The following is a 20,546-nucleotide window of genomic DNA, read 5'->3' on the forward strand; positions in this document are numbered from 1 at the left end:
CTTTTTCATAACTGGCGCCGTACACTATAGCTCACGATTACCAAACGGTGTTATTCCATAAGACACCTTCCAGCCCTGGAAGGTGTCTTGTGGAATAGCACTGCTTAGTAAATATGAACCTACATGAATAATTTGGGCAACTATGCAGAACAAGCAATTTCAGCTCATGTGTCAAAATAACACTACTCCAGAGAAGCTGGACAGAATGGATAACAAAAAGAAGCCAAAATTCATACAACTTATCACTGTCATTTACAATTTTATTTCATTTCTGACCATTAGATAATATGACAAAACTTTTAATGGCAAAGTAATGCAAAAGAGATACAGGGAAAGAGAAGTGAGAGCGGCTTCAAAATATTTGCATATATAGCAGAGAGAGGGAAGGAGAAGGCAACATTTGACACCCACACCCACACACACACCCACACACACGCTCAACACTCATATAAAGCACATCCTAAGAACGGGTTTATAAAACGCAAGGTCTATGAAAGTGGTGTCTTGTCTAGGGCTTCAGTGTCTACCATTAGCAAAGTAAGACAATATATAATGCAAGTGCTGTTACCGAGCGAGCTCTCAGTACTTCTGCATCACAAGATTTGGAATGTGCATAGATGCTTTTGGAAGATGCCCAAGAACAGCATAACGGGGCACATTGGATTCTAGATTGTACACAACAGCTTGTTGAAGGGGCACAATGACATTTCAATTGTACATAACAGCTTTTGAACTATATGTGCAAAATCTTTGGAAGTGTGCACACATACTTTTGGAATTTGCACAACTTTTTAAATGGGCAACATTGAGAGTGTGTCATTTGTTACGCAGATCTTGTATTTCATGTACACCTATGAAACAAAAAAAAAGAATCATTGCAAAACAACATCATGGTACAATACTTTTGGATTGTTCACACCATTTAAAGTACGCTCCCACAATTTTAGTAATATATGCACTACATGTTTAGGATAGCATCCGAATGACAAACCTCTTGGAATGTGTGACTCTCTTGGGTCATACCTGCACAGTGAGTACCCTTTTCATTCTTTTCGAACCAAGGTATTGCTCATGTCAAGCAAACTCATTAAGTAGTAAAACGTGGGGTTCCATTTTTGATTACTGCTGGAGCAGGAGTGGCCAACTCCAGTCCTCAATCAAGGGCCACCAATAGGCCGGTTTTTCCCTGCTTCAGAACAGGTGGCTCAGAATGATTGAGCCACCTGTGCTGGAGCAGGGATATTCCTAATACCTGGCCTTATGAATCTTAGCTCCAGATTGTTCACCCATTGTTCTGCCTGGAAGAGTTCTACCCTTTAGTTTACTGTGGAATTTATTCTTACTGCAGAAGTTATGGTCTCAGGCTGGGATTATAGTGGCGGCGCGCATGCGCGCGACGCTGGAACAAATGAGTGTAGACCAAAGAAGGCGCTACTGCGCGCGCGATCACAGAGGAGACAAATTCAATTGTTTTTGCAGCGCGGCGGCCGTGCCACGTCCTCGTCACATGAGCGGTTCAGCCAATGAGGGTGAACCAGCCTGGTGACGCGTCCGCCACACCTCCCCCTCGCCCATATCACCTCTAGCCTCAGTGAATGTTCTGCGCGAGCGAGAGAGCCGTGCGTGATGTCATGCGCTCCGTTACGCTCGCGCACACGCCGCCACTACAATAGCAGCCTTACTGTTAACAACAGAAGTATTAACGTCATGCAGGATTTGGTTTCATAAAGGTGCAGTCCCATTTAGTGTTAGAGTTGCAATAAAAAAATAAAGCACTCAACCAGATAGCTCAGTCTCTACCATTTGAACAGCTCAGAACTTTAAGCTTAACAGCTTTGAGCAAAAACCACAATGACTTCTGTAGGGTGATATATAACACATGCAGCTATAAGTAAAGGATTTAACGATAATTATAAAGTTGCACCCAACAGAAATTAAACCAAGTGGTTCTTAGAAAAGACAATACTCCATAACAAGTATCTGCAACAACATGTTTTCACGAGTATTTCTCCAAAGTATAAAAGTCAGCGATTGGGATGGATGAAGGAAAGGAACTTGGATAATAAATAAATAAACACACTTTTCTTCAACCAAGCGAGTGGAACTGCACCTTTAACCTTTCTGCTTCTAGAGCAGGGCTGGCCAACTCCAGTCCTCAAGGGCCACCAACAGGTCAGGTTTTCAGGATATCCCTGCTTCAGCACAGGTGGCTCAGTCAATAACTGATGCCCTTGAGGACTGGAGTTTGCCACCCCTGCTCTACAGCATCCCTTGCTCAGTAGCACAGCCAAGTTATTTTATAATTTAAGGGAAAATACATACATTTTTACAAACTTATGTTTGGGGGGGAAGGCAAATGGGGAGAGGGGTTCACGGTAACAAGAAAAACTCAATAACATTTTAACCCATGGAGGCGAGAGGCAGGATGTGTACAGCTAGGAGGCCAAGGAGAAACTTCAATAGAAAAATATATGTTTGTACTGTATACTAATATATATATTTATATATAAATGTATATATTATATTAAAAAAGAAAACCAACATCAGCATTGCGTTTGCATAGTATGTATCACATCTTCTTCTGCGGGTGGCTTTGCATGATTTGGGACGGGCTTCGTGTTAACAGATCAACACACTGGCACTCAATGTAAAACCATATACTTGTAGGTGCTGCACTCAATGGTGAAATCCAATGGACGCAAAGAAATTAGTAGCCCTCCAGTAGGAGTTTCTCAATGTCCACTGTGTTGGACCGAAACGTTGGCTAGTAAATAAATCACAAACGGCTAGAAAGTACCACTGGAGGGATACTCTTTTCTTTGCGTACGTTGGGAAGGGCTCAGTCAGATGTTGCATGTGGCCACTGGTAAGTTGAACCTGAGTGCAGAAGGGTACAGCACGGTTTTGAAAATTCAGCTAGCACTGACAGGGTTTGGAAATCAACATCCTCCATATCTTGGAAATAGTTAACTACTTCCCTGCTGGGGGGGAATAAAACGTATCGCACACCGCTACCATCCCATCATCATCATCATCATCATCCATTTTTTTTTATGTCTCTTTTACTGGATTACATTAGCACTTTAAGACACATCACAGCACAGAATAACCACTCATGTGTTAAAAGAACTGGCTCATCTGCTATACCAGAAGGTGGCACAGTGATGCCAAGCATTTTCTCAGTCTACTCGGTGAACCCTCTTTCTACAGTACCTCTTAATAGCACACAGATGGGATGAATATGGCAGATCAGTGTCAAGATCTCCCTCTGCTGTGAGAACCGCAGAACCGCAGTTGTTACAAATTTCGTACGGCATGGGCAATTGTGGCTTCCTTTGGACTCCTTGCTAGAAATTGCTGACCAGCTGTAAAGCAGGAAATCGATCCATGAATCCCCCTTCCCATTAAGTGTTAGCCAAATAACTTCTAGTTATAGATGCAGTACAAACAAGCCTATCAACTCCCTGGTATCAGTGCCCTGGGACAGGACTGAAATGTTAGCTTCTCTGATAAGCAGATTTATTTCAAACACTACAGTTTGTAAAATTCACAGACTGCCTAAACTCAGTGATTTTTTTTTATTCAGGTTATTCTTTTGGGGCACTGGTCACCCTCATTTCAAAGAGTATCCTTTTGTTTAATTGACCGGGTACCTGCTCCTTTCTTGTGCAGAACTGCAGGTGCTCTGGCTGTTATAGTTCTGTTCTTCTTGGGAAAGGACCCTGACTGGTTCTGTCACTTCTGTATTGGGTCAATACGGGGGAACCCTCTTTGTGAAAAATGACTTGCACTTGTAAACATTCAGCTTATGTTGGGAAATTCACATGGGTGAAAGGCACTTTATAGTGTTAGATCACTGTTACAGTAGTTTTGGTCCTTTAAAGGTGCTATTTCCCTGATGGTGACTCATTTCAAGGGACCTTTCATATTAGTCACCATAGCAGTTACAACAGAGAAACTGGTTTCATTTCTGCCATCCAACTCTCTCCGAAATGCATCTAGTTATAGCTACGTGTTATAACATATAGTTATTGTTAAAAAGAAGAGGATTACGAAACCCAAGATGCAGTGGGACGATGAGGTACAAAACCTGGACTCAAGTTTAATTTCCATGTTGGAACCGGGTTAGCTGACCATTTGTTATTGGGTTTGGTTTGCCTACATATCAGGGATTTAAGTAAAACCGAACATAAGCTCTATCAATATATGCCTAAATTGAGACCTAACACTTTTAGGTACAACGGAGCTATATTCTCTGAATTTCTCTTCCCCATGTTGCATCTCTGCATCTCTAATGTATAAATAACACGTTTCTGTAATGTTGGATTCTTTCGCCTGGCCCCCAGGCTGGGAAAATGGGATGATGGACAAACTTCTGCATTATCATCTCCCCCCCCCCCCCCCCACCACCCCCACCCCCGGCATTTAAAAGGGCGAACAATGAAATTCAATGCTGTCCATTCTTCTCCCCATAGCCCATCCAGTTTCTACTCCTTGGCCATGGCAGAGGAGCAGTTCAGAGGGTCTCTGTCTCTGTTTGCAGGGTGGAAGTCCATTTCCACATCCCTCTTATATATTCTGTGTAGTGAGTTCCAGGAGTGGTTAGAGGGGAAGCATAGGCCACTGTGGAAATGGAGGGCATCTCCCAGCTGTAGGGCCCTCAGTTTTCATCAGAGAAGAAGGAGGCATGGATGAGGCCAGGGCTGGCGGAACCTCCCGGGGGAGTGTAGCTGTCCCCCTCTGAGTGTTCTGACAGTTCCCCGTACTCGCTGTTGTAAAATGTCTGGCCCCCAGTGTGAGATGGGTACGACGGGCGACTCCTCTCCTGAGGGGACGAGTGACCCAGCGTCACTTCTTTGTTTCTCGGAGACCCTCTACTGCTGAGGAGGGAATAGATGAAGACGCCATTAGGAGCATAGTGTGATAACAGTGTGTCATGCGATAAATCGATAACAAGTATTATAGGCTAAAGCTGTTAAATTCCGGGCATTATTGAAGTCCCTGCTCTCTGATGGGTTAAAATTTGGGGCATTATCCAATCAGTAATGGCCCGGAATTTTTGGCACAATGCCTAGTTTTCAGCCAATCAGCTTTCAGTTCTCATTCACAAATAGTGAGAACAGTTCTCTGTCAGGGGAGGTGATTGCATAGGAGGCACCAGCCAGGCACTGACTCCTCCCCCACCCTGCCTGCAGCCAGGCACTGACTCCTCCCCCACCCTGCCTGCAGCCAGGCACTGACTCCTCCCCCACCCTGCCTGCAGCCAGGCTCTGACTCCTCCCCCACCCTGCCTGCAGCCAGGCACTGACTCCTCCCCCACCCTGCCTCCAGAGAGCTCTGCACAGGAGAGTGAGGGGAAAGGTTTGTGTGTCTGTTTGTGGGTGTAAGGGGGCCAGCAGAGTGTTTTATTGGTGTGTGTGTGTGTCTGCTGTCTGTTTTGTGGGTGTAAAGGGGGCAGCAGAGTGTTTTATTGGTGTGTGTGTGTGTGTGTCTTCTGTCTGTTTTGTGGGTGTAAAGGGGGCAGCAGAGTGTTTTATTGGTGTGTGTGTGTGTGTGTCTGCTGTCTGTTTTGTGGGTGTAAAGGGGGCAGCAGAGTGTTTTATTGGTGTGTGTGTGTGTGTGTGTCTGTGTCTGCTGTCTGTTTTGTGGGTGTAAAGGGGGCAGCAGAGTGTTTTATTGGTGTGTGTGTTTTCTGTTGGTGTGTGTTTTGTGGGTGTAGAGGGGGAGGGGCTGCAGTATGTGTGTCTTCAGTGTGTGTTTTGTGGGTGGAGGAGTGGTGCAGAGTGTTGTGTGTGTGTGTGTGTGTCTCCGCAGTGTGTGGGTTTACAGGGGAGCTGCAGTGGGTGTAGGGAGGGGGCAGCTGGTGTGTTTTATGGATGTAGAGGTGGCAGAGTCTGTTTTGTTGGTTTGTGTGTGTCTTTGCAGTGTGTGTTTTGTGGGTGCGGAGGGGGGCTGCAGTGTGTGTCTTCAGTGTGTGTTTTGTGGGTGGAGGAGAGGTGCAGAGTGTTTTGTGTGTGTGTGTGTCTGCAGTGTGTGGGTTTACAGGGGGGCTGCTGGTGTGTGTTTTGTGGAGGTAGAGGGGGCAGCAGTCTGTTTTGTTGCTGTGTGTGTGTCTGCAGTGTGTTTTGTGGGTGTAGAAGGGGGCTGCAGTGTGTGTGTGGGTGTAGAGGGTGGAGGACGGCTGCAGAGTGTGCTTTGGTGTATGTGTGTCTGCAGTTTTGTGAGTTTACAGGGGGCTGCAGTGTGTTTGTGGGTGTAGAGTGGGATGCAGTGTGTGTGTGTGTGTGTTTTGTGTGTAGAGGGTGGAGGGGGGCTGCAGTGTGTTTGTGGGTGTAGAGTGGGATGCAGTGTGTGTGTGTGTGTGTGTGTGTGTTTTGTGTGTAGAGGGTGGAGGAGGGCTGCAGTGTGTTTTTTGGGTGTAGAGGAGGGGGCTGCAAAGTGTGTAGGGGGGACTGCAGAGTATGTTTGTGTGTATAGAGGGGGGAGGGGTTGCAGAGTGTTTGTTTATATAGAGGGGGTGCTGGAGTGTGTGTGTGTGTGTGTGTGTGTGTGTGTGTGTGTGTGTGTGTGTGTGTGTGTGTGTGTGTGTGTGTGTGTGTATAGAGGGGGCTGTGTGTATGTATAATGTCCTTTTAATAAACTTGCAGTAAAAAAAAAAAAAGAATGTAGACAATCATGCTGATAAAAATCAATATGACTACAAAAGTGTATCTTTTTTATGAAAAATGTAAAAAAAAAATAAGAAGCCTACATTTAGCCCATAATAGTAATAATACCCTCAGAACAGGGCATTATTGGCCAGTAATGCCCTGTTCTTCTGGGATTATTACTTAAATTATATACTGAGTACAGATATGTAATCAGATACAATGTTGAAAAACCGTTCATGTTTGAAAGGTTTGTAGCAAAGTGTTTTACCAATTCAGTTTGATTATATAATTTCAGTAATAGCTTAACAATTCTAATTGACAGAAAAGTGTGTTCTTTATACTACTTATAGCGAGAGTATTTTTTTTTAAAAAGAGGGGAATTTTCTCAGTTAAGAGCATCTAACTTTGTTATACGTTTGTGAGCTGTCTACACTAATTCAAATTTAGTAAACTAATGATCAAAAGTCAAAACTCTGCCAATATATTCCTATTTAGACTCTAATACCACAGAATATGTCGGCATTTCATCATGCAGATACAACTGCGCCATCTTATGTATCCACGAGTGGTACGATTTGGTGTAACCATGTGAATTAAAATGCCGCCGCTAGTACCTGAATTCCCCCTCTGTTCTGTGTCTGTTCTCTATCCTCTCCAATTCTTCAGATGCCAGCACCATTCCACTGTCTGTCTGATTGTCCTATAGCAGGAAGCAGCAGGAAAAATATACCATGTACATTAATTGGTGTAGGACCCCCTGTACTGTGTGACACTGCACACTGATTTGATGACACAGAAATAGAGCTATGGCCAACCAAGTGTGCCCTTAACACTGTATTTATTTACAAAGACATGCCACTCCATAAGACACCTTCCATGTTGGAAGACACCTTCTCGTCCATCCAGGTGAATAGGCCATCCAAGTCCATATTTACTGAGCATTGTAACTCCATAAGAAACTCTCCAGACCTGAAGATACCATACAGATCATTCACTTAAATGAGCAATATTTACTAAGACAGGCTGAAAGGTATCTGATTGAGTAGCTCTTCATAGTAAATATGGGCCATTTCATTTCATTATTCTTCTGACTACAGTAAACCGTTCCAGTCTCACCACTCTCTATACCAGGGACAGTCAACTACAGTCCTCAAGGGTCACCAACAGGTCAGGTTTTCAGGATATCCCTGCTTCCGCACTGGTGGCTCAATCAGTGGCTCAGTCAATGACTGAGCCACCTACGCTGAAGCAGGGATATCTTGAAAACTTGATCTGTTGTTGGGGAATGGAGTAGCCACTCCTGCTCTATAAAATACTATGTTATCCACTACATCCCTAAGGCCGAGGCCCCGCTGCCTCAATCAGCGCACCCGCACTGCATGCAGGTGGCGCGCTGAGAGGCAATTGACTGCTACCTGCGGTCTGTAGGGAGCTGGAGCGGGGAGGGGGGGGGGCGTGGTTTGAGTGGAGGGTCCGTTCGTCCGACCCCCCCCCCGTCAGTCCGTCCCCCTCCCTCGTCGGTCCGTGTCCCCCCATCGGTCCACCCCCCCCCACACAACACACACACAACACACACACCTTTTGGAGGTGGGGGAAGCTCACTCCAGCCCCCGTCGCTGATAGGCTCACCAGCGCACCATATGACGCGTCACAGCTCGGGATCGCAATCCTCTTGCATCCCCTGGTGGCTGACGCGTCACAGCACGTAGTGAGCCTCGCTGGAAGGAGGCAGCGGGGACAGACAGGCAGGAGGTAAGGGGCTGGGGCCCCGCGCGCACACGGCCGCGCACACAGCGGGTCCTCAGCCTAATAAAGCCTTATATAAGCAAAGGGCCAGACACATCTCCCTTTCTGCTCAGTATCTCAGTCCCCTGGTCCCTTACAAGACTGAACTTACCAAGTGACCTTTGTATGTCATGTGTGTCATAGGAAACTCCTCAAAGGTTTTCAGCCGGGATGGGCAGCGGATCTGGTTGCCCCCAGTGAAGCAGCCAGGAAAGGATACACAGTTATAGTATCTGCGTGAAGAGCGGACAACACACCTAATAAATTATACTCATTGAGGAGTCACGGACGATCACAATATCCTAGGGTTAAATGATCCTTCTCATTTATAAGTGCAACCCCATTAAATGTTTTTCAGGAAATCCCAGGAAGACCCCTAAGATACTCGGCACTCAAAAAGCACACTGAACAAATACCCCTGCTTCAGCTTAATGATGTGGTAGGTGTTTGGTGCTTGATGGGGCAGTATATATATGAGAACAGAGAGAAAAGACCCCAGTATAGCACTCTATCACCTTGTGAGATGATTAGTCTAATTAAAACATAATTTATGTTTTTCTTTTCTCTCTGATACTCGGCACTCGTGAGAAACATACTGTAGTTGGAAATCATTTAACATGCGTTTATTTTGGAGACATTAAAACCATCCTTTTCCAAAACTGACCCATACAAATAAAGATCTTCGGAGTACGACAGCACTAAAAAGTACGTTGGCTATAAATATCATTGTGATGTGTGGCAAATGCTTGGTTAGAACAGCAAGTGTGGCGAGAAAGATGAAATGCTGTTGTGCAGAGTTTACTCCTTGTGCACAATGCATTGGTTCTCAACTCCAGTCCTCAAGCCCCCCTTAACCCCCTAAACAGGTCAGGTTTTCAGGAAATTCCTGTTTCAGCACAGGTGGCTCAATTAGTCCCTGCTTCAGCACAGGTGACTCAAAGTTGTTCAGTCTTTGACTTGAGCCACTAATTGAGCCACCTGTGCTGAAGCTGTGATATCTTTAAAACCTGACCTGTTGGGGTTTTTTGAGGACTGGGGTTCAGCACCCCTGTTCTAATGGATTATCTCTGCTTAGTAAATATAGTATGTGCTTGGATCTCTCATAATAAGCTTACAATACGTTTCTTGATTATAAAAGATCTTCGTCCCAATGCCAGACTCCTGCTGCATTCCACCACATATTAACTTCTGATAACCATAATCTCTGATCCAAATGCATACATATTGCTGGTGAATATATCCATACAAACCTCTCCATGTACAAAGACACAGTGGGGTATAAGTAGCACCATGTATAATTCATATCTGGTGCAAAACACCTTACTAAATGTATCCCAATTGTTTTTACTCAAGACAATGATGAGACTTCTTCATATGATAAACCGGGTACTACTTTTGTACACTTTTGTGAGATTAAAGCCTTTGATAAAGAGGTCTCTGGTTTTGGAATAGTCTCTGTTGCTTATTTACACAGGTGAACCCAGAGAAAGGGGGTTAGCTTAAATGGTTTTTCCACAAAGACGATTCTCCAATAAACCTTTTAAACACCCGGACACCTCCATTTTATTTTATCTGTGGCAGATATTCCTTATTGTTGCACAAAACATATCCCTGCTCCACACAGCTGACACCTAACACTCTGGAGCATAACGTGACATGCTCAAAGTCACAAGGATCTGGCACGGGCGCCAAAATAGACTCATCCACTTAACAACCAGTGGTGTTACCACGTTACTACAACACATCCATTCTGACAGTGGGCAGGATACTCTCACCTTACAGCCAGGTTGTGCAGCCTCAGGTCACATTCCTCCTCATCAGAGGTGTGCTGGCGGCAGATGGGACCCTGGGAAAATTCCATGTCTTCTGAGCTCTGGGAGTCATTGAGAGGGATGTAGTCCTTTCCTTCCTACACGGAAGAGGAGCAGAAGACGTCAAGAGTATAGTACAACATTTGCAATTTTATATTCATGTTTTGATGCTATTGAAAGTAGCAGTATCGGTGCTTAGCATTTCTCCGATGCACAGTGGTGTAGTAATTGTGCTATTGTCACAATAAGCATAGTGTATGTTCAGCCCGACTTTTCAGCATAACGTTGCCCACTTTAAGACATAGAGATCCATTAATGGGAAGTCATTTCTTCTGTTGGTTTATATTGTGTGCTAGAGGCCAGTGGGGGAGGCATCACCTCAGCATATACTGTATGTCTCTAAGGAGAAGAATTTTATTTATTTATAAAATGTTTTACCAGGAAGTAATACATTGAGAGTTACCGCTCATTTTCAAGTATGTCCTGGGCACAGAGTTAAGATGACAAATAACACATGGTTACAAATACAGTTACATAAATGAACAGGGTATACATTATATATAAGACATTGCATGCACAGTTGAAGATAATATATATTAAAGGCGTATGTAAAAGTTACAGACCAGATTAAAACGTGAGACAGCTTTAGTTTTGAAAGAATTTAAACTGGTGGTGGATGTGAGAGTCTGCGGTAGGTTTTTCCAGTTTTGGGGTGCACGGTAAGAGAAGGAGGAGCGGCCGGAAGCTTAAGGTATATGGCAATACACAGTATCAACTTTGCTGCAGCATGTGCATGTCCATAGTGGGTGGACAAAAGGTAGTATTCTTTTTGTAAAAAATCGAATAATTTAAATAGGCCCCTTTGTCTCACCTGTTGTACATTTTCCTGTAGAAGGTCTCCTAGAATCTCCACGAGGTCAGTGAAGATCGGCCTTTCCTTGGGATCTCCATACCAGCAGCTCAGCATGATGCGGTAACTGTAAAAGAAGCTGTTGTTAGCACATGAAGTCTGTGCTTCTCTCAGCAACCTAGTTCTGGCTGCTGAATGTGAACGAGATGCAGCAACAAAGTGTTAAGAAGTAGAGATGGACACTTTTTTTGATGGATGGGACCGGTTCCTTTGGTGTGTGGATTTGTGCGGATCAATCTGACAAAGGGCGATTCGCTGTTTGCGGATTTTTTATTATTATGGCCAATACACTCCGCGGATTCCACAACTGGTTTGCAATCCGTTGGCAGAATCCTAAAAATCCGCCAATGGATTGCTGAATCCGCGGATTGGATTCTACAAATCTGTCCACTGGTCGTATCCAATGGCGGATTTTGATGAATACGTACAGATTAAAACCGTCCAAATCCGTCCACGGATTTTACCAAATGGATTTTGGGGGCAAAACACGAGAAAATTCCTGAAATGGATTTGGCCAGAATCGACCATTTTTATTAATAAGTCCAATTCTACACTTCCAACCAATTAAAGTTTCTCCAACTTGAATAACCACAACAATATTTTTTTTTAACAGTTCAAAAATTCCCCCCTCCAAACACAATTGAATCCCTACTATAAACCAAGATCTCTCTGTCAGAGACACTACATACAACAAACATTTGAAGCGTTGTGGAAGTCTGATGGTTTTCCATTTGACGTTCGATGGGATTGGCTCACTGGAAGCTCCTCTAAAACAATGCAGCACGTTGAGCTTCGTGAAGGGTGTAGCATTATTCAATGCATCAAAGGAAGAAAGACCTCACGTACATTTCTGCAGTAGCGTATTCTGGGGCTCGCATACGTGTCCCGTCCTTCAGCCGCTGGCAGAACTCCTCGTTAATGTGGACGCCAGGGTACGGGGAAGCTCCTGAGGAAAGAGAGTGAAGGATAGTTACCATCGCCATGTGCTGAGGGTGTCACTATGCCACTTAAAACACTACTGACCCGTTTATGACTTAGGCCTCGGCCATGTTATCTGCTTGCGTGCTGATGCGTGCTGAGGCTCAGGGAAAGCGGGTGCTTTCCCTGGCCTTGCAGTTGCTTGCCCTGCGCGCCGTCAGGGGGCAGGCCGGGGGCGGGCCAGTTACGTCACAGAGCTGGTTCGCCCTCATTGGGCGAACCGCTCACGTGACCGGCCCTGTGCTCCGGCAAGAGCTTGATTTTTAAAATCTGCTAAGACCTACGCTTCCGCGCGCTTGCGGAAGCATAGGCGATCCCCTACTAAAGCCGCTCTAATTGCGGCTGTAGGGGCAAAGTGGCAAGCATGAGTGAGCGTCAGCACGCTTCAGCAAGCAAGCAGGTAACATGGCCGAGGCCTAAGAGAGCAATTTCAATGATAGAACACTATTGGGCCCATATGCATATGAGAGGTTTTATGCATCAAAGGGTCTCCTGTATCAAGGGAAAGACATGGTGTTTTTATGTTACATTTACCAAAAATGTAGAGACTCTTTAAACCAGGGGTGACCAACTTCAGTCCTCAAGGGTCCCCAACAGGTTATGTTTTAAGGAAATCAGATGATATAGGAAATTCAGCCCTCGTGCTGCAGGTATATATTGTGTTGGAAACATAAATCTCCTTGCTGCATGTGTGCAGAGCGTCTCCCCAATCAGCTCCTAAAACAAGGTGACCCCCTAGGGGGCACCCTTGAAGAAATGAAAGAAAAATGCACACAATGCGCACCAGAAATTAAAAAATGGTAAAATGTTTATTGATATCAATTCAAACTAAACTGAGGGGATCCAACCCCACCTCAGTACAATGCGTCACAAAGCTAAGTTTGGTTACAATGAACACAAACCATAGGATAGATCAATTCTAACCAGTAGACCTAAATCTACAAGCACCATAACACACAATGTATGAAAATAAAAATAATAAAAAAAGAGGCAGTGTTCAAAGGAAAAACAGAACAAATAATCCTGATTAAAACTAAAATATAGTTAAACAACTACCCGATACTGACAGGGGGAGACGGAGACTTACACTGAAGCCTAGAACGGGTTCCGCGGCGAGCGTACAAGGATCCGGATCACGTCATGCTTGATCAGGAGGTCACGCACAGCGTCACACGCGCGTATTTCACTGCACCACAGCCAATCAATTCACAAGCGCGTATTTCACTGTAACACAGCCAATCAATTTTTTGGCTGTGGTACAGTGAAATACGCGCTTGTGACGCTGTGCGTGACCTCCTGACGAAGCACGTAGTGCGAAACGCGTAGAGGTCACGACAGGTCACTCTGCGCGTATCCTGACAGGCTGAGACGGCGTTTGCAGGGAGCCTGGGCGGCGGAGAGATCTCTGCGGTGGCGTGATCCGGATCCTTGTACGCTCGCCGCGGAACCCGCTCTAGGCTTCAGTGTAAGTCTCCGTCTCCCCCTGTCAGTCTCGGGTAGTTGTTTAACTATATTTTAGTTTTAATCAGGATTATTTGTTCTGTTTTTCTTTTGAACACTGCCCCCTTTTTTATTATTTTTATTTTCATACATTGTGTGTTATGGTGCTTGTAGATTTAGGTCTACTGGTTAGAATTGATCTATCCTATGGTTTGTGTTCATTGTAACCAAACTTAGCTTTGTGACGCATTGTACTGAGGTGGGGTTGGATCCCCTCAGGTTAGTTTTAATTGTTATCAATAAACATTTTACCATTTTTTAATTTCTGGTGCGCATTGTGTGCATTTTTCTTTCATATGTTTTAAGGATATCCCTGCTTCAGCACAGGTGGCTCAATCAGTGGCTCAGTCGTTGACTGGCCAGTTGAGGGCCCTTGATGACTACAGTTGGCAATCCCTGCTTTACATTCTAACACATGGCTGAACTCTGCCCTTTAACTCACCGAGTGAGAAGATCTCCCACAGCAATACCCCAAAGGACCAGACATCACTCTGGGTGGTATAGACCTTATCAAAAATGCTCTCCGGTGCCATCCATTTCAGGGGCAGACGCGCCTGTAAAGAATTGTAACATTTATTACAAAGAATGTGAAACGTATACCATTCCTATTAATCCCCCCCCCCCCATTTTTTTTTCCAGAATGGGAAGCAGGGGGTCCCAAGAGCTGAACCGCATGATTTAAACTGAGGACCCACCGGGTTTCCAAGATACCACCATATTTAGATACCCTGCACCACACAAGCCAACAGGAATCCACCATGTCATCCATAGGCCTATATAATGCCAGACATTTAGACCGCTATTTTATTTGCCCTTGAGGGGATGGGGCTTGCGGCTCTTTTCCAGGTATCTTGGGAACCAGTGGGTCTCAGGAGTGGAAAATAGCTTGTTTCAGATCTGGGGAACTCCTGATCCCCACCCCATGTTAAACAAGGGTTGGTCCAAATAAAAGATGAGCAGAGGTTAACTGCTCCTTTAAAGGGGGCAGTTCCACTTAGTTTTTTTAAAATAACTAACTTATCAGTGAAAGGATCTTAAAGTAACTGTCTTACTTATTTCTATCTTGTGAAAAGTGAATGTGAATCGGGGTTTGTTGGAACCAAGCCTATCGGCTACTTATGCACATCTGTCTGACTAATGATGGCACTTAATTACTTTGTAAACAAAAGAAAAAAGTTAGGCTAACAATTTGAATGACTATACAATATTTTAGTGATGAGATCATTATTATAATATAATTTTTTTTTTTTTAAGGTGCCAATTTTTTTTAAGGGGCCAATTGGCTAAATTTTACCCATTTATCTTGCTACTGTCCTTCGTTCTCTGTGTCCTAGGCTGAAGTGCTCCTTTAAAGATATTAACAACGCACACTAAGCTATTCACCCCTTCAGTTCTTCGTGGGTTTTAAGCATATCTAGGATCGCTTAGAATTCACTGCAGTATATTTTGAGATGGAAGGTCAACATTTAGGCTTAGTCAAAAATAACTGTCCCTCCTAATCTCTATAGTAATAAATCTTAGTGCTAATATGTAGCATGTATTAATTCCCAAAGTGTCAGATGACACTAAACTAATTCCTTTTTCTGAAATTTAGAGCATCATCAATTTGTACGAGAAACGTCCTCAGTGTAACAGATAAACATTAATACAAGATAAGCTAAGTGATGCAAGTCATTTCAATCTGATGCAAATGTTCTTTTCAAATTAGATTTAATACAAACAGGATGACAGTATTTCCCCCACCTTGATTAATGATCCCTAAAGTATCTTAGGTAGTGTTTTTATCCAAAGCAATGTGACACACAATCCATTTGTCACATTACACATTATTACCCAGTTTGAAACTAAAGTAGACTTTGCCAAAGTGCATGTAATCTGTGAACCTTGGCTTTGGAGAGATGTAAGCAGATGATGACCTATATATTGCGGATCTATTTCTAAAATCAAGTAATTACAGGTAATTATAGTACTGCTGGTGGTAATCTTGGCACAAGTGTATTACTCCCCACCAATTCCCAAGGATACAACAGAGACAATTGCACAGCTTCAATCACTCAGTGAAGCCTTATAATTAAGACCGGGATGTGATGATACCATTTACATTTGGCCTCTGCTAATGAAGCTCTTTTCTAAGATGTTGTGATAATTACAACCTAACTAGCATCACTTGATTCCAAGTATAGTATTACATCCCTGTAGGATATATGACTGTCTTTGTAATATATTTGTTATGGTGTAATAACATACCAACAGAGAAGATATGTTCTTATCCTATTATGTTGAACATCATTTGGGAAGGTCTACAAAATGTAAAAACACCCCACCCCTGGATGGCTGATTCGTCCCTGTCCCCGACACTCACGCTGCCTTTCCTGACATAATCGGGGTCTTTGTAAATATCTCTGGCGAGTCCAAAGTCACAGATCTTCACGACGTTGTTCTCGGATAGGAGGATGTTCCTGGCAGCCAGGTCTCTGTGAATGCACTAAAGAGGAAACCTATGTCAGGGCATCAGCACAGTTAAGAAGTAATAAATACTAACAATGTTTTTTTTTTACAGTATGTAGCACTGATAATGCACAAAGTGATGTACATGGAATGTTACAGGGACATTGGCCCTTATTCAATAAATTGCATTGCACGGAATGCCCTGTTGGCAGGAGCTGTATTAGCATGAAGGTGCTTCAAGCAGTGGTTCCAATCAGCCAGCACTGGGTCCGTTTTATACGTTGCAGATGGCTGTCCAGTGTCCCAGGAGCCCGGCCCTCTCCTCTGTGATTCCCAGCTCTGTGTCCCACAGCTGTGCCTGGTAGCTAACAACACCGATCCGCGTCTCGATCTACGACCGGCTTCTCCCCTCTCCACACACACTCTACGAGAGGGGAGAAGCCGGTCGGAGATCGAGACGCGTACGCGGATCGGTGCTGTTAGCTACCAGGCACAGCTGTGGGACACAGAGCTGGGAATCTCTCTGGACAGCCATCTGCGACGTATAAACCGGACCCAGTGCTGGCAGATTACTACATCTGAGTGTGAGAGACAGTCTGCCCTAATTCTCTCACTGCCTACATTTTTTTATCGAAGTGTGGGTTGATAACCTATATGCTATAGGGTTTTATATACAATATTTTATTAAATAGTATTACACTATGTATGATCTATATGGTTTTCTCTCCTAGATGAGGCTTCATTGAGTATCGAGTACCTACTGTATAGAAGACAGCAGGGATCCTGCAGCAAGAAGACATATTGGATAAAGAATTCTTGGTTCTTTCCTACCCTTATATCGACACTTTAACTGATCCAGTACCTCTGGATAAAGGCGCCAATTCTCTAGTAAATTGTGAGTGCATTCATTACCCTCTCACAGAGGCCAAGTCCAGACATACTACCCTATGTTCTCTCCCCCTCTCCCCTTTTCTACTCTTTATTTGCGCCTAGGTCATCTTCACTGTACAATTCCTCTCGACTCGTGTGGGGTCGAGGACCTAATTGGCAGCATTTATTTAGGGAAAGTATAGTCACTGGTTAGCACCTTCTTTCATTGATTATTTATCACAGTTATTTATATTAGAGTGTTTGTTTATATCTTTGGTAATTCTTTTTTGTAGCACTTACTGAACTCTTCACTTGCATTTATTTATAAAATATTTTACCAGGAAGTAATACATTGAGAGTTTCCTCTCGTTTTCAAGTATGTCCTGGGACATACATGTATGTATATATATATGTATGTATGTATGTATGTATGTATAGTAATTTGTAAGTCTTTAAATACATTATAAATGACATTGCAATAAGCTTGTGGCCCTTCTACTCCTAAACGTTTTCCGATCTGGCCCCTTTGGAGACCCAATTGGAGTGTCCTAGTTTATACCCTCAGTGGTAAGAAAACATTTGCTATATGGCCACTAGATGTCACTATTTGTTTCAACTGAGAGTCCCATGGGTCGTATGCCCTTGTGGTTCCCAATTGCTACTCCCACTCTTGGATTTTGGCGAATCGTGGCCCGGCAGTTAGTCCCCACTGGTAGTCGGGCCGAACATCCGGTAACTGAGGAAAAAGCAGAGTGAGAAAGGTGTGGTGAGGGAGAGAGAGAGAGAAAGGTGGGGTGAGGGAGAGAGAGAGAGAGAAAGGTGGGGTGAGGGAGAGACAGAGAAAGGTGGGGTGAGGGAGGAGAGAGTGAGAAAGGTGTGGTGAGGGAGAGAGAGAGAGAAAGGTGGGGTGAGGGAGAGAGAGAGAAAGGTGGGGTGAGGGAGGAGAGAGAGAGAAAGATGTGGTGAGGGAGAGAGAGAGAGAGAAAGGTGGGGTGAGGGAGGAGAGAGTGAGAAAGGTGTGGTGAGGGAGAGAGAGAGAGAGAAAGGTGGGGTGAGGGAGAGAGAGAGAAAGGTGGGGTGAGGGAGGAGAGAGAGAGAAAGATGTGGTGAGGGAGAGAGAGAGAAAGGTGGGGTGAGGGAGGAGAGAGAGAGAAAGATGTGGTGAGGGAGAGAGAGAGAAAGGTGGGGTGAGGGAGGAGAGAGAGAGAAAGGTGTGGTGAGGGAGAGAGAGAGAAACGTGTGGTGAGGGAGAGAGAGAGAAAGGTGGGGTGAGGGAGGAGAGAGAGAGAAAGATGTGGTGAGGGAGAGAGAGAGAAAGGTGGGGTGAGGGAGGAGAGAGAGAGAAAGATGTGGTGAGAGAGAGAGAGAGAAAGGTGGGGTGAGGGAGGAGAGAGAGAGAAAGGTGGGGTGAGGGAGAGAGAGAGAGAAAGGCGTGGTGAGGGAGGAGAGAGAGAAAGGTGGGGTGAGGGGGCAGAGGGTAAGATATCGGCAAAGAAGGGGAGGGGGAGAGCAGCACAGGGAGAGAGAGGGAGCGAGAGCAGCACAGAGAGAGCGATTGATGTTATAGGAAGGGGTTATATGGGGCAATAGATTATGTGTGGCGCTTTGATATATATCATGTTGCCACAGGTGTAAGGTAACCTTTAGGACCTAAAAACCTAAGACAACTCCCTATCTTTCTGGACAGACAGACTTCCACAAATACCTGAGTAGTAACTAGGACACTAGGGGGAATTAGAGTCATCTAAGGATCTGGAAACCTTCCTAAAATAGGCCCAGACAGATTTAATTAGTGCGTTCAGGATTTTGTTTCTTGTACATACATTTTTGGGGAATTTTACACTTTTGGGGAAGGGTAGGAACAGAAAAGAGAAAGGAGTGGGGGAGGGGGGGGGGGAGGGGAGAAACCCCAGTTAACAATAATAAAATGAAAGGGACAAAAAAAAAAGAGAACAATCATCAACTAGACCAGTGGTGCTCAACTGAGCTTCTGACTGAGCCACCTATGCTGAAGCAGGGATGTCCTAAAAACCTGACTTGTTCGGGGGTCTTGAGGACTGGAGTTGAGCACCCCTGAACTAGGCAACTATTTCAAATACACAAATACATGACAGGTTTTTTTTTTTACATGTTATAGGTCTTAACAGGGCTGCCGTCAGGAGGGGAAAGACGGGACAAGTGTTCCGGGCCCAGTGGCTGCGAGGGGCCTGGCCGGCCAGCGCTGGAAATTGGGCCAGCCGAGAGGTCGAGCCCAACTTCCTTGCCCGGCTGCCGGTCCTCACGTTGCTGCCGGGCCCCAGCTCTCCCCAGCTGCGGGCCTGCTTTTTCCTCTCTCTGACTTTGGTGCTCGCCTTTCCTCTCTGACATCGGCGGGCGCCGGAAGCTGTGCCCTGCTTCCGGCACGCAGCGGCATGAGAGAGACAATCATATAAATAACAAATAATATAAATAACAGGCCATGGGAATAAGTGCTTCAGACATAAAAGTAACATTTAGGAAGAGGAGTCCCTGCCCCGAGGAGCTTACAATCTAATTGGTAGGTAGGGAGAACGTACAGAGACAGTAGGAGGGAGTTCTGGTAAGTGCGTCTGCAGGGGGCCAAGCTTTATGTATCATGTGCATAGTATTATCCGCGGTGCTACTCATATGCTTCTTTAAGCAAGTGTGTCTTAAGGTGGGTCTTAAAGGTGGATAGAGAGGGTGCTAGTCGGGTATTGAGGGGAAGGGCATTCCAGAGGTGTGGGGCAGCCAGTGAAAAAGATTTAAGGCGGGAGAGGGCTTTGGATACAAAGGGGAAGAGAGAAGACATCCTTGAGCAGAACACAAGAGTCAGGAATATATATCACAATATATATATTTTTCCAAACGACATACAAGCTTGTGTTGTAACCTGGAGGGAAGTTTTAGTTATCAACTAAGGGGACACATTGGGATAGGAAGGAGATCAATTTGAATTTCGATTTGGCTGTGACCCAGATATTTAGTGTCAAAATGTTTACATCCAAAGAGAATTGTTGCTCAGTTCTTTTATCGTTTTCTAGCCAGACGAGAGAGGGAGAGATATAGGTTAGCGATAAGAAGACTCTATATCAACCAGACAATGTCATTTTGGATCCGAGTGCCAATATACAACTTGCTTTAGGCGGGACGCTAAATAGTAATTATTAATGTCCAAGACTGCTAAACCTCATCCTATTGTTTGAGTAAGTATGACTGACTTTGCTACTTTTGGCTTCTTGCCCTGTCACATAAATTGGATTACCAGATTTTTGTAGATATTTGATGTATTTGAGTGGGATTAGTAGGGTTTAGAAGTAATACAATAGTTATGGTAAGATGTTCATTTTAATTGAATTAAGTGCATTTGTTTTTTAATTTGTATGGACTTGCAATTCACACTGGCTGACAAAAAAGGTTCCCAAAACAATAGGAAAAGGTTATCTGGGGTGAACGTTTTGCAGAACTTGGTCTAGTGCTAGTGATAATTCAGTAAACTGCAAACCGTTTGGGCTTCAGAGCACTAAGATATAGGGGCATATTCAATATAGTCTAAAGCATCCATTATGGCCATTTTCAGACCAAAACACCATTGAA

General features: G+C 44.5%; 1 protein-coding gene across 2 annotated transcripts in view; it reads right to left on the reverse strand.

The window, feature by feature from the left end:
- Nucleotides 1-250: 250 nt before the first annotated feature.
- FLT4 (fms related receptor tyrosine kinase 4) overlaps nt 251-20,546 on the reverse strand; it is a 137,063-nt gene continuing 116,767 nt past the window's right edge. Inside the window, exons 23-30 of one of the 2 annotated variants that reach the window (XM_075602060.1) lie at nt 15,997-16,119; nt 14,077-14,188; nt 12,003-12,102; nt 11,118-11,223; nt 10,211-10,344; nt 8,548-8,668; nt 7,265-7,350; nt 251-4,877 (exon numbers count right to left, since the gene is read on the reverse strand). In XM_075602060.1, coding sequence (XP_075458175.1) covers nt 4,661-4,877; nt 7,265-7,350; nt 8,548-8,668; nt 10,211-10,344; nt 11,118-11,223; nt 12,003-12,102; nt 14,077-14,188; nt 15,997-16,119 — 999 coding nt within the window. In that variant the 3' untranslated portion in view covers nt 251-4,660. Of the gene's footprint in view, nt 4,881-7,264; nt 7,351-8,547; nt 8,669-10,210; nt 10,345-11,117; nt 11,224-12,002; nt 12,103-14,076; nt 14,189-15,996; nt 16,120-20,546 lie in introns of both variants that reach the window. The other variant, XM_075602059.1, reaches the window with a different exon arrangement.

This window comes from Ascaphus truei, chromosome 5 (genome assembly GCF_040206685.1).
Source record: "Ascaphus truei isolate aAscTru1 chromosome 5, aAscTru1.hap1, whole genome shotgun sequence".
Classification (NCBI taxonomy): Eukaryota; Metazoa; Chordata; class Amphibia; order Anura; family Ascaphidae; genus Ascaphus; species Ascaphus truei.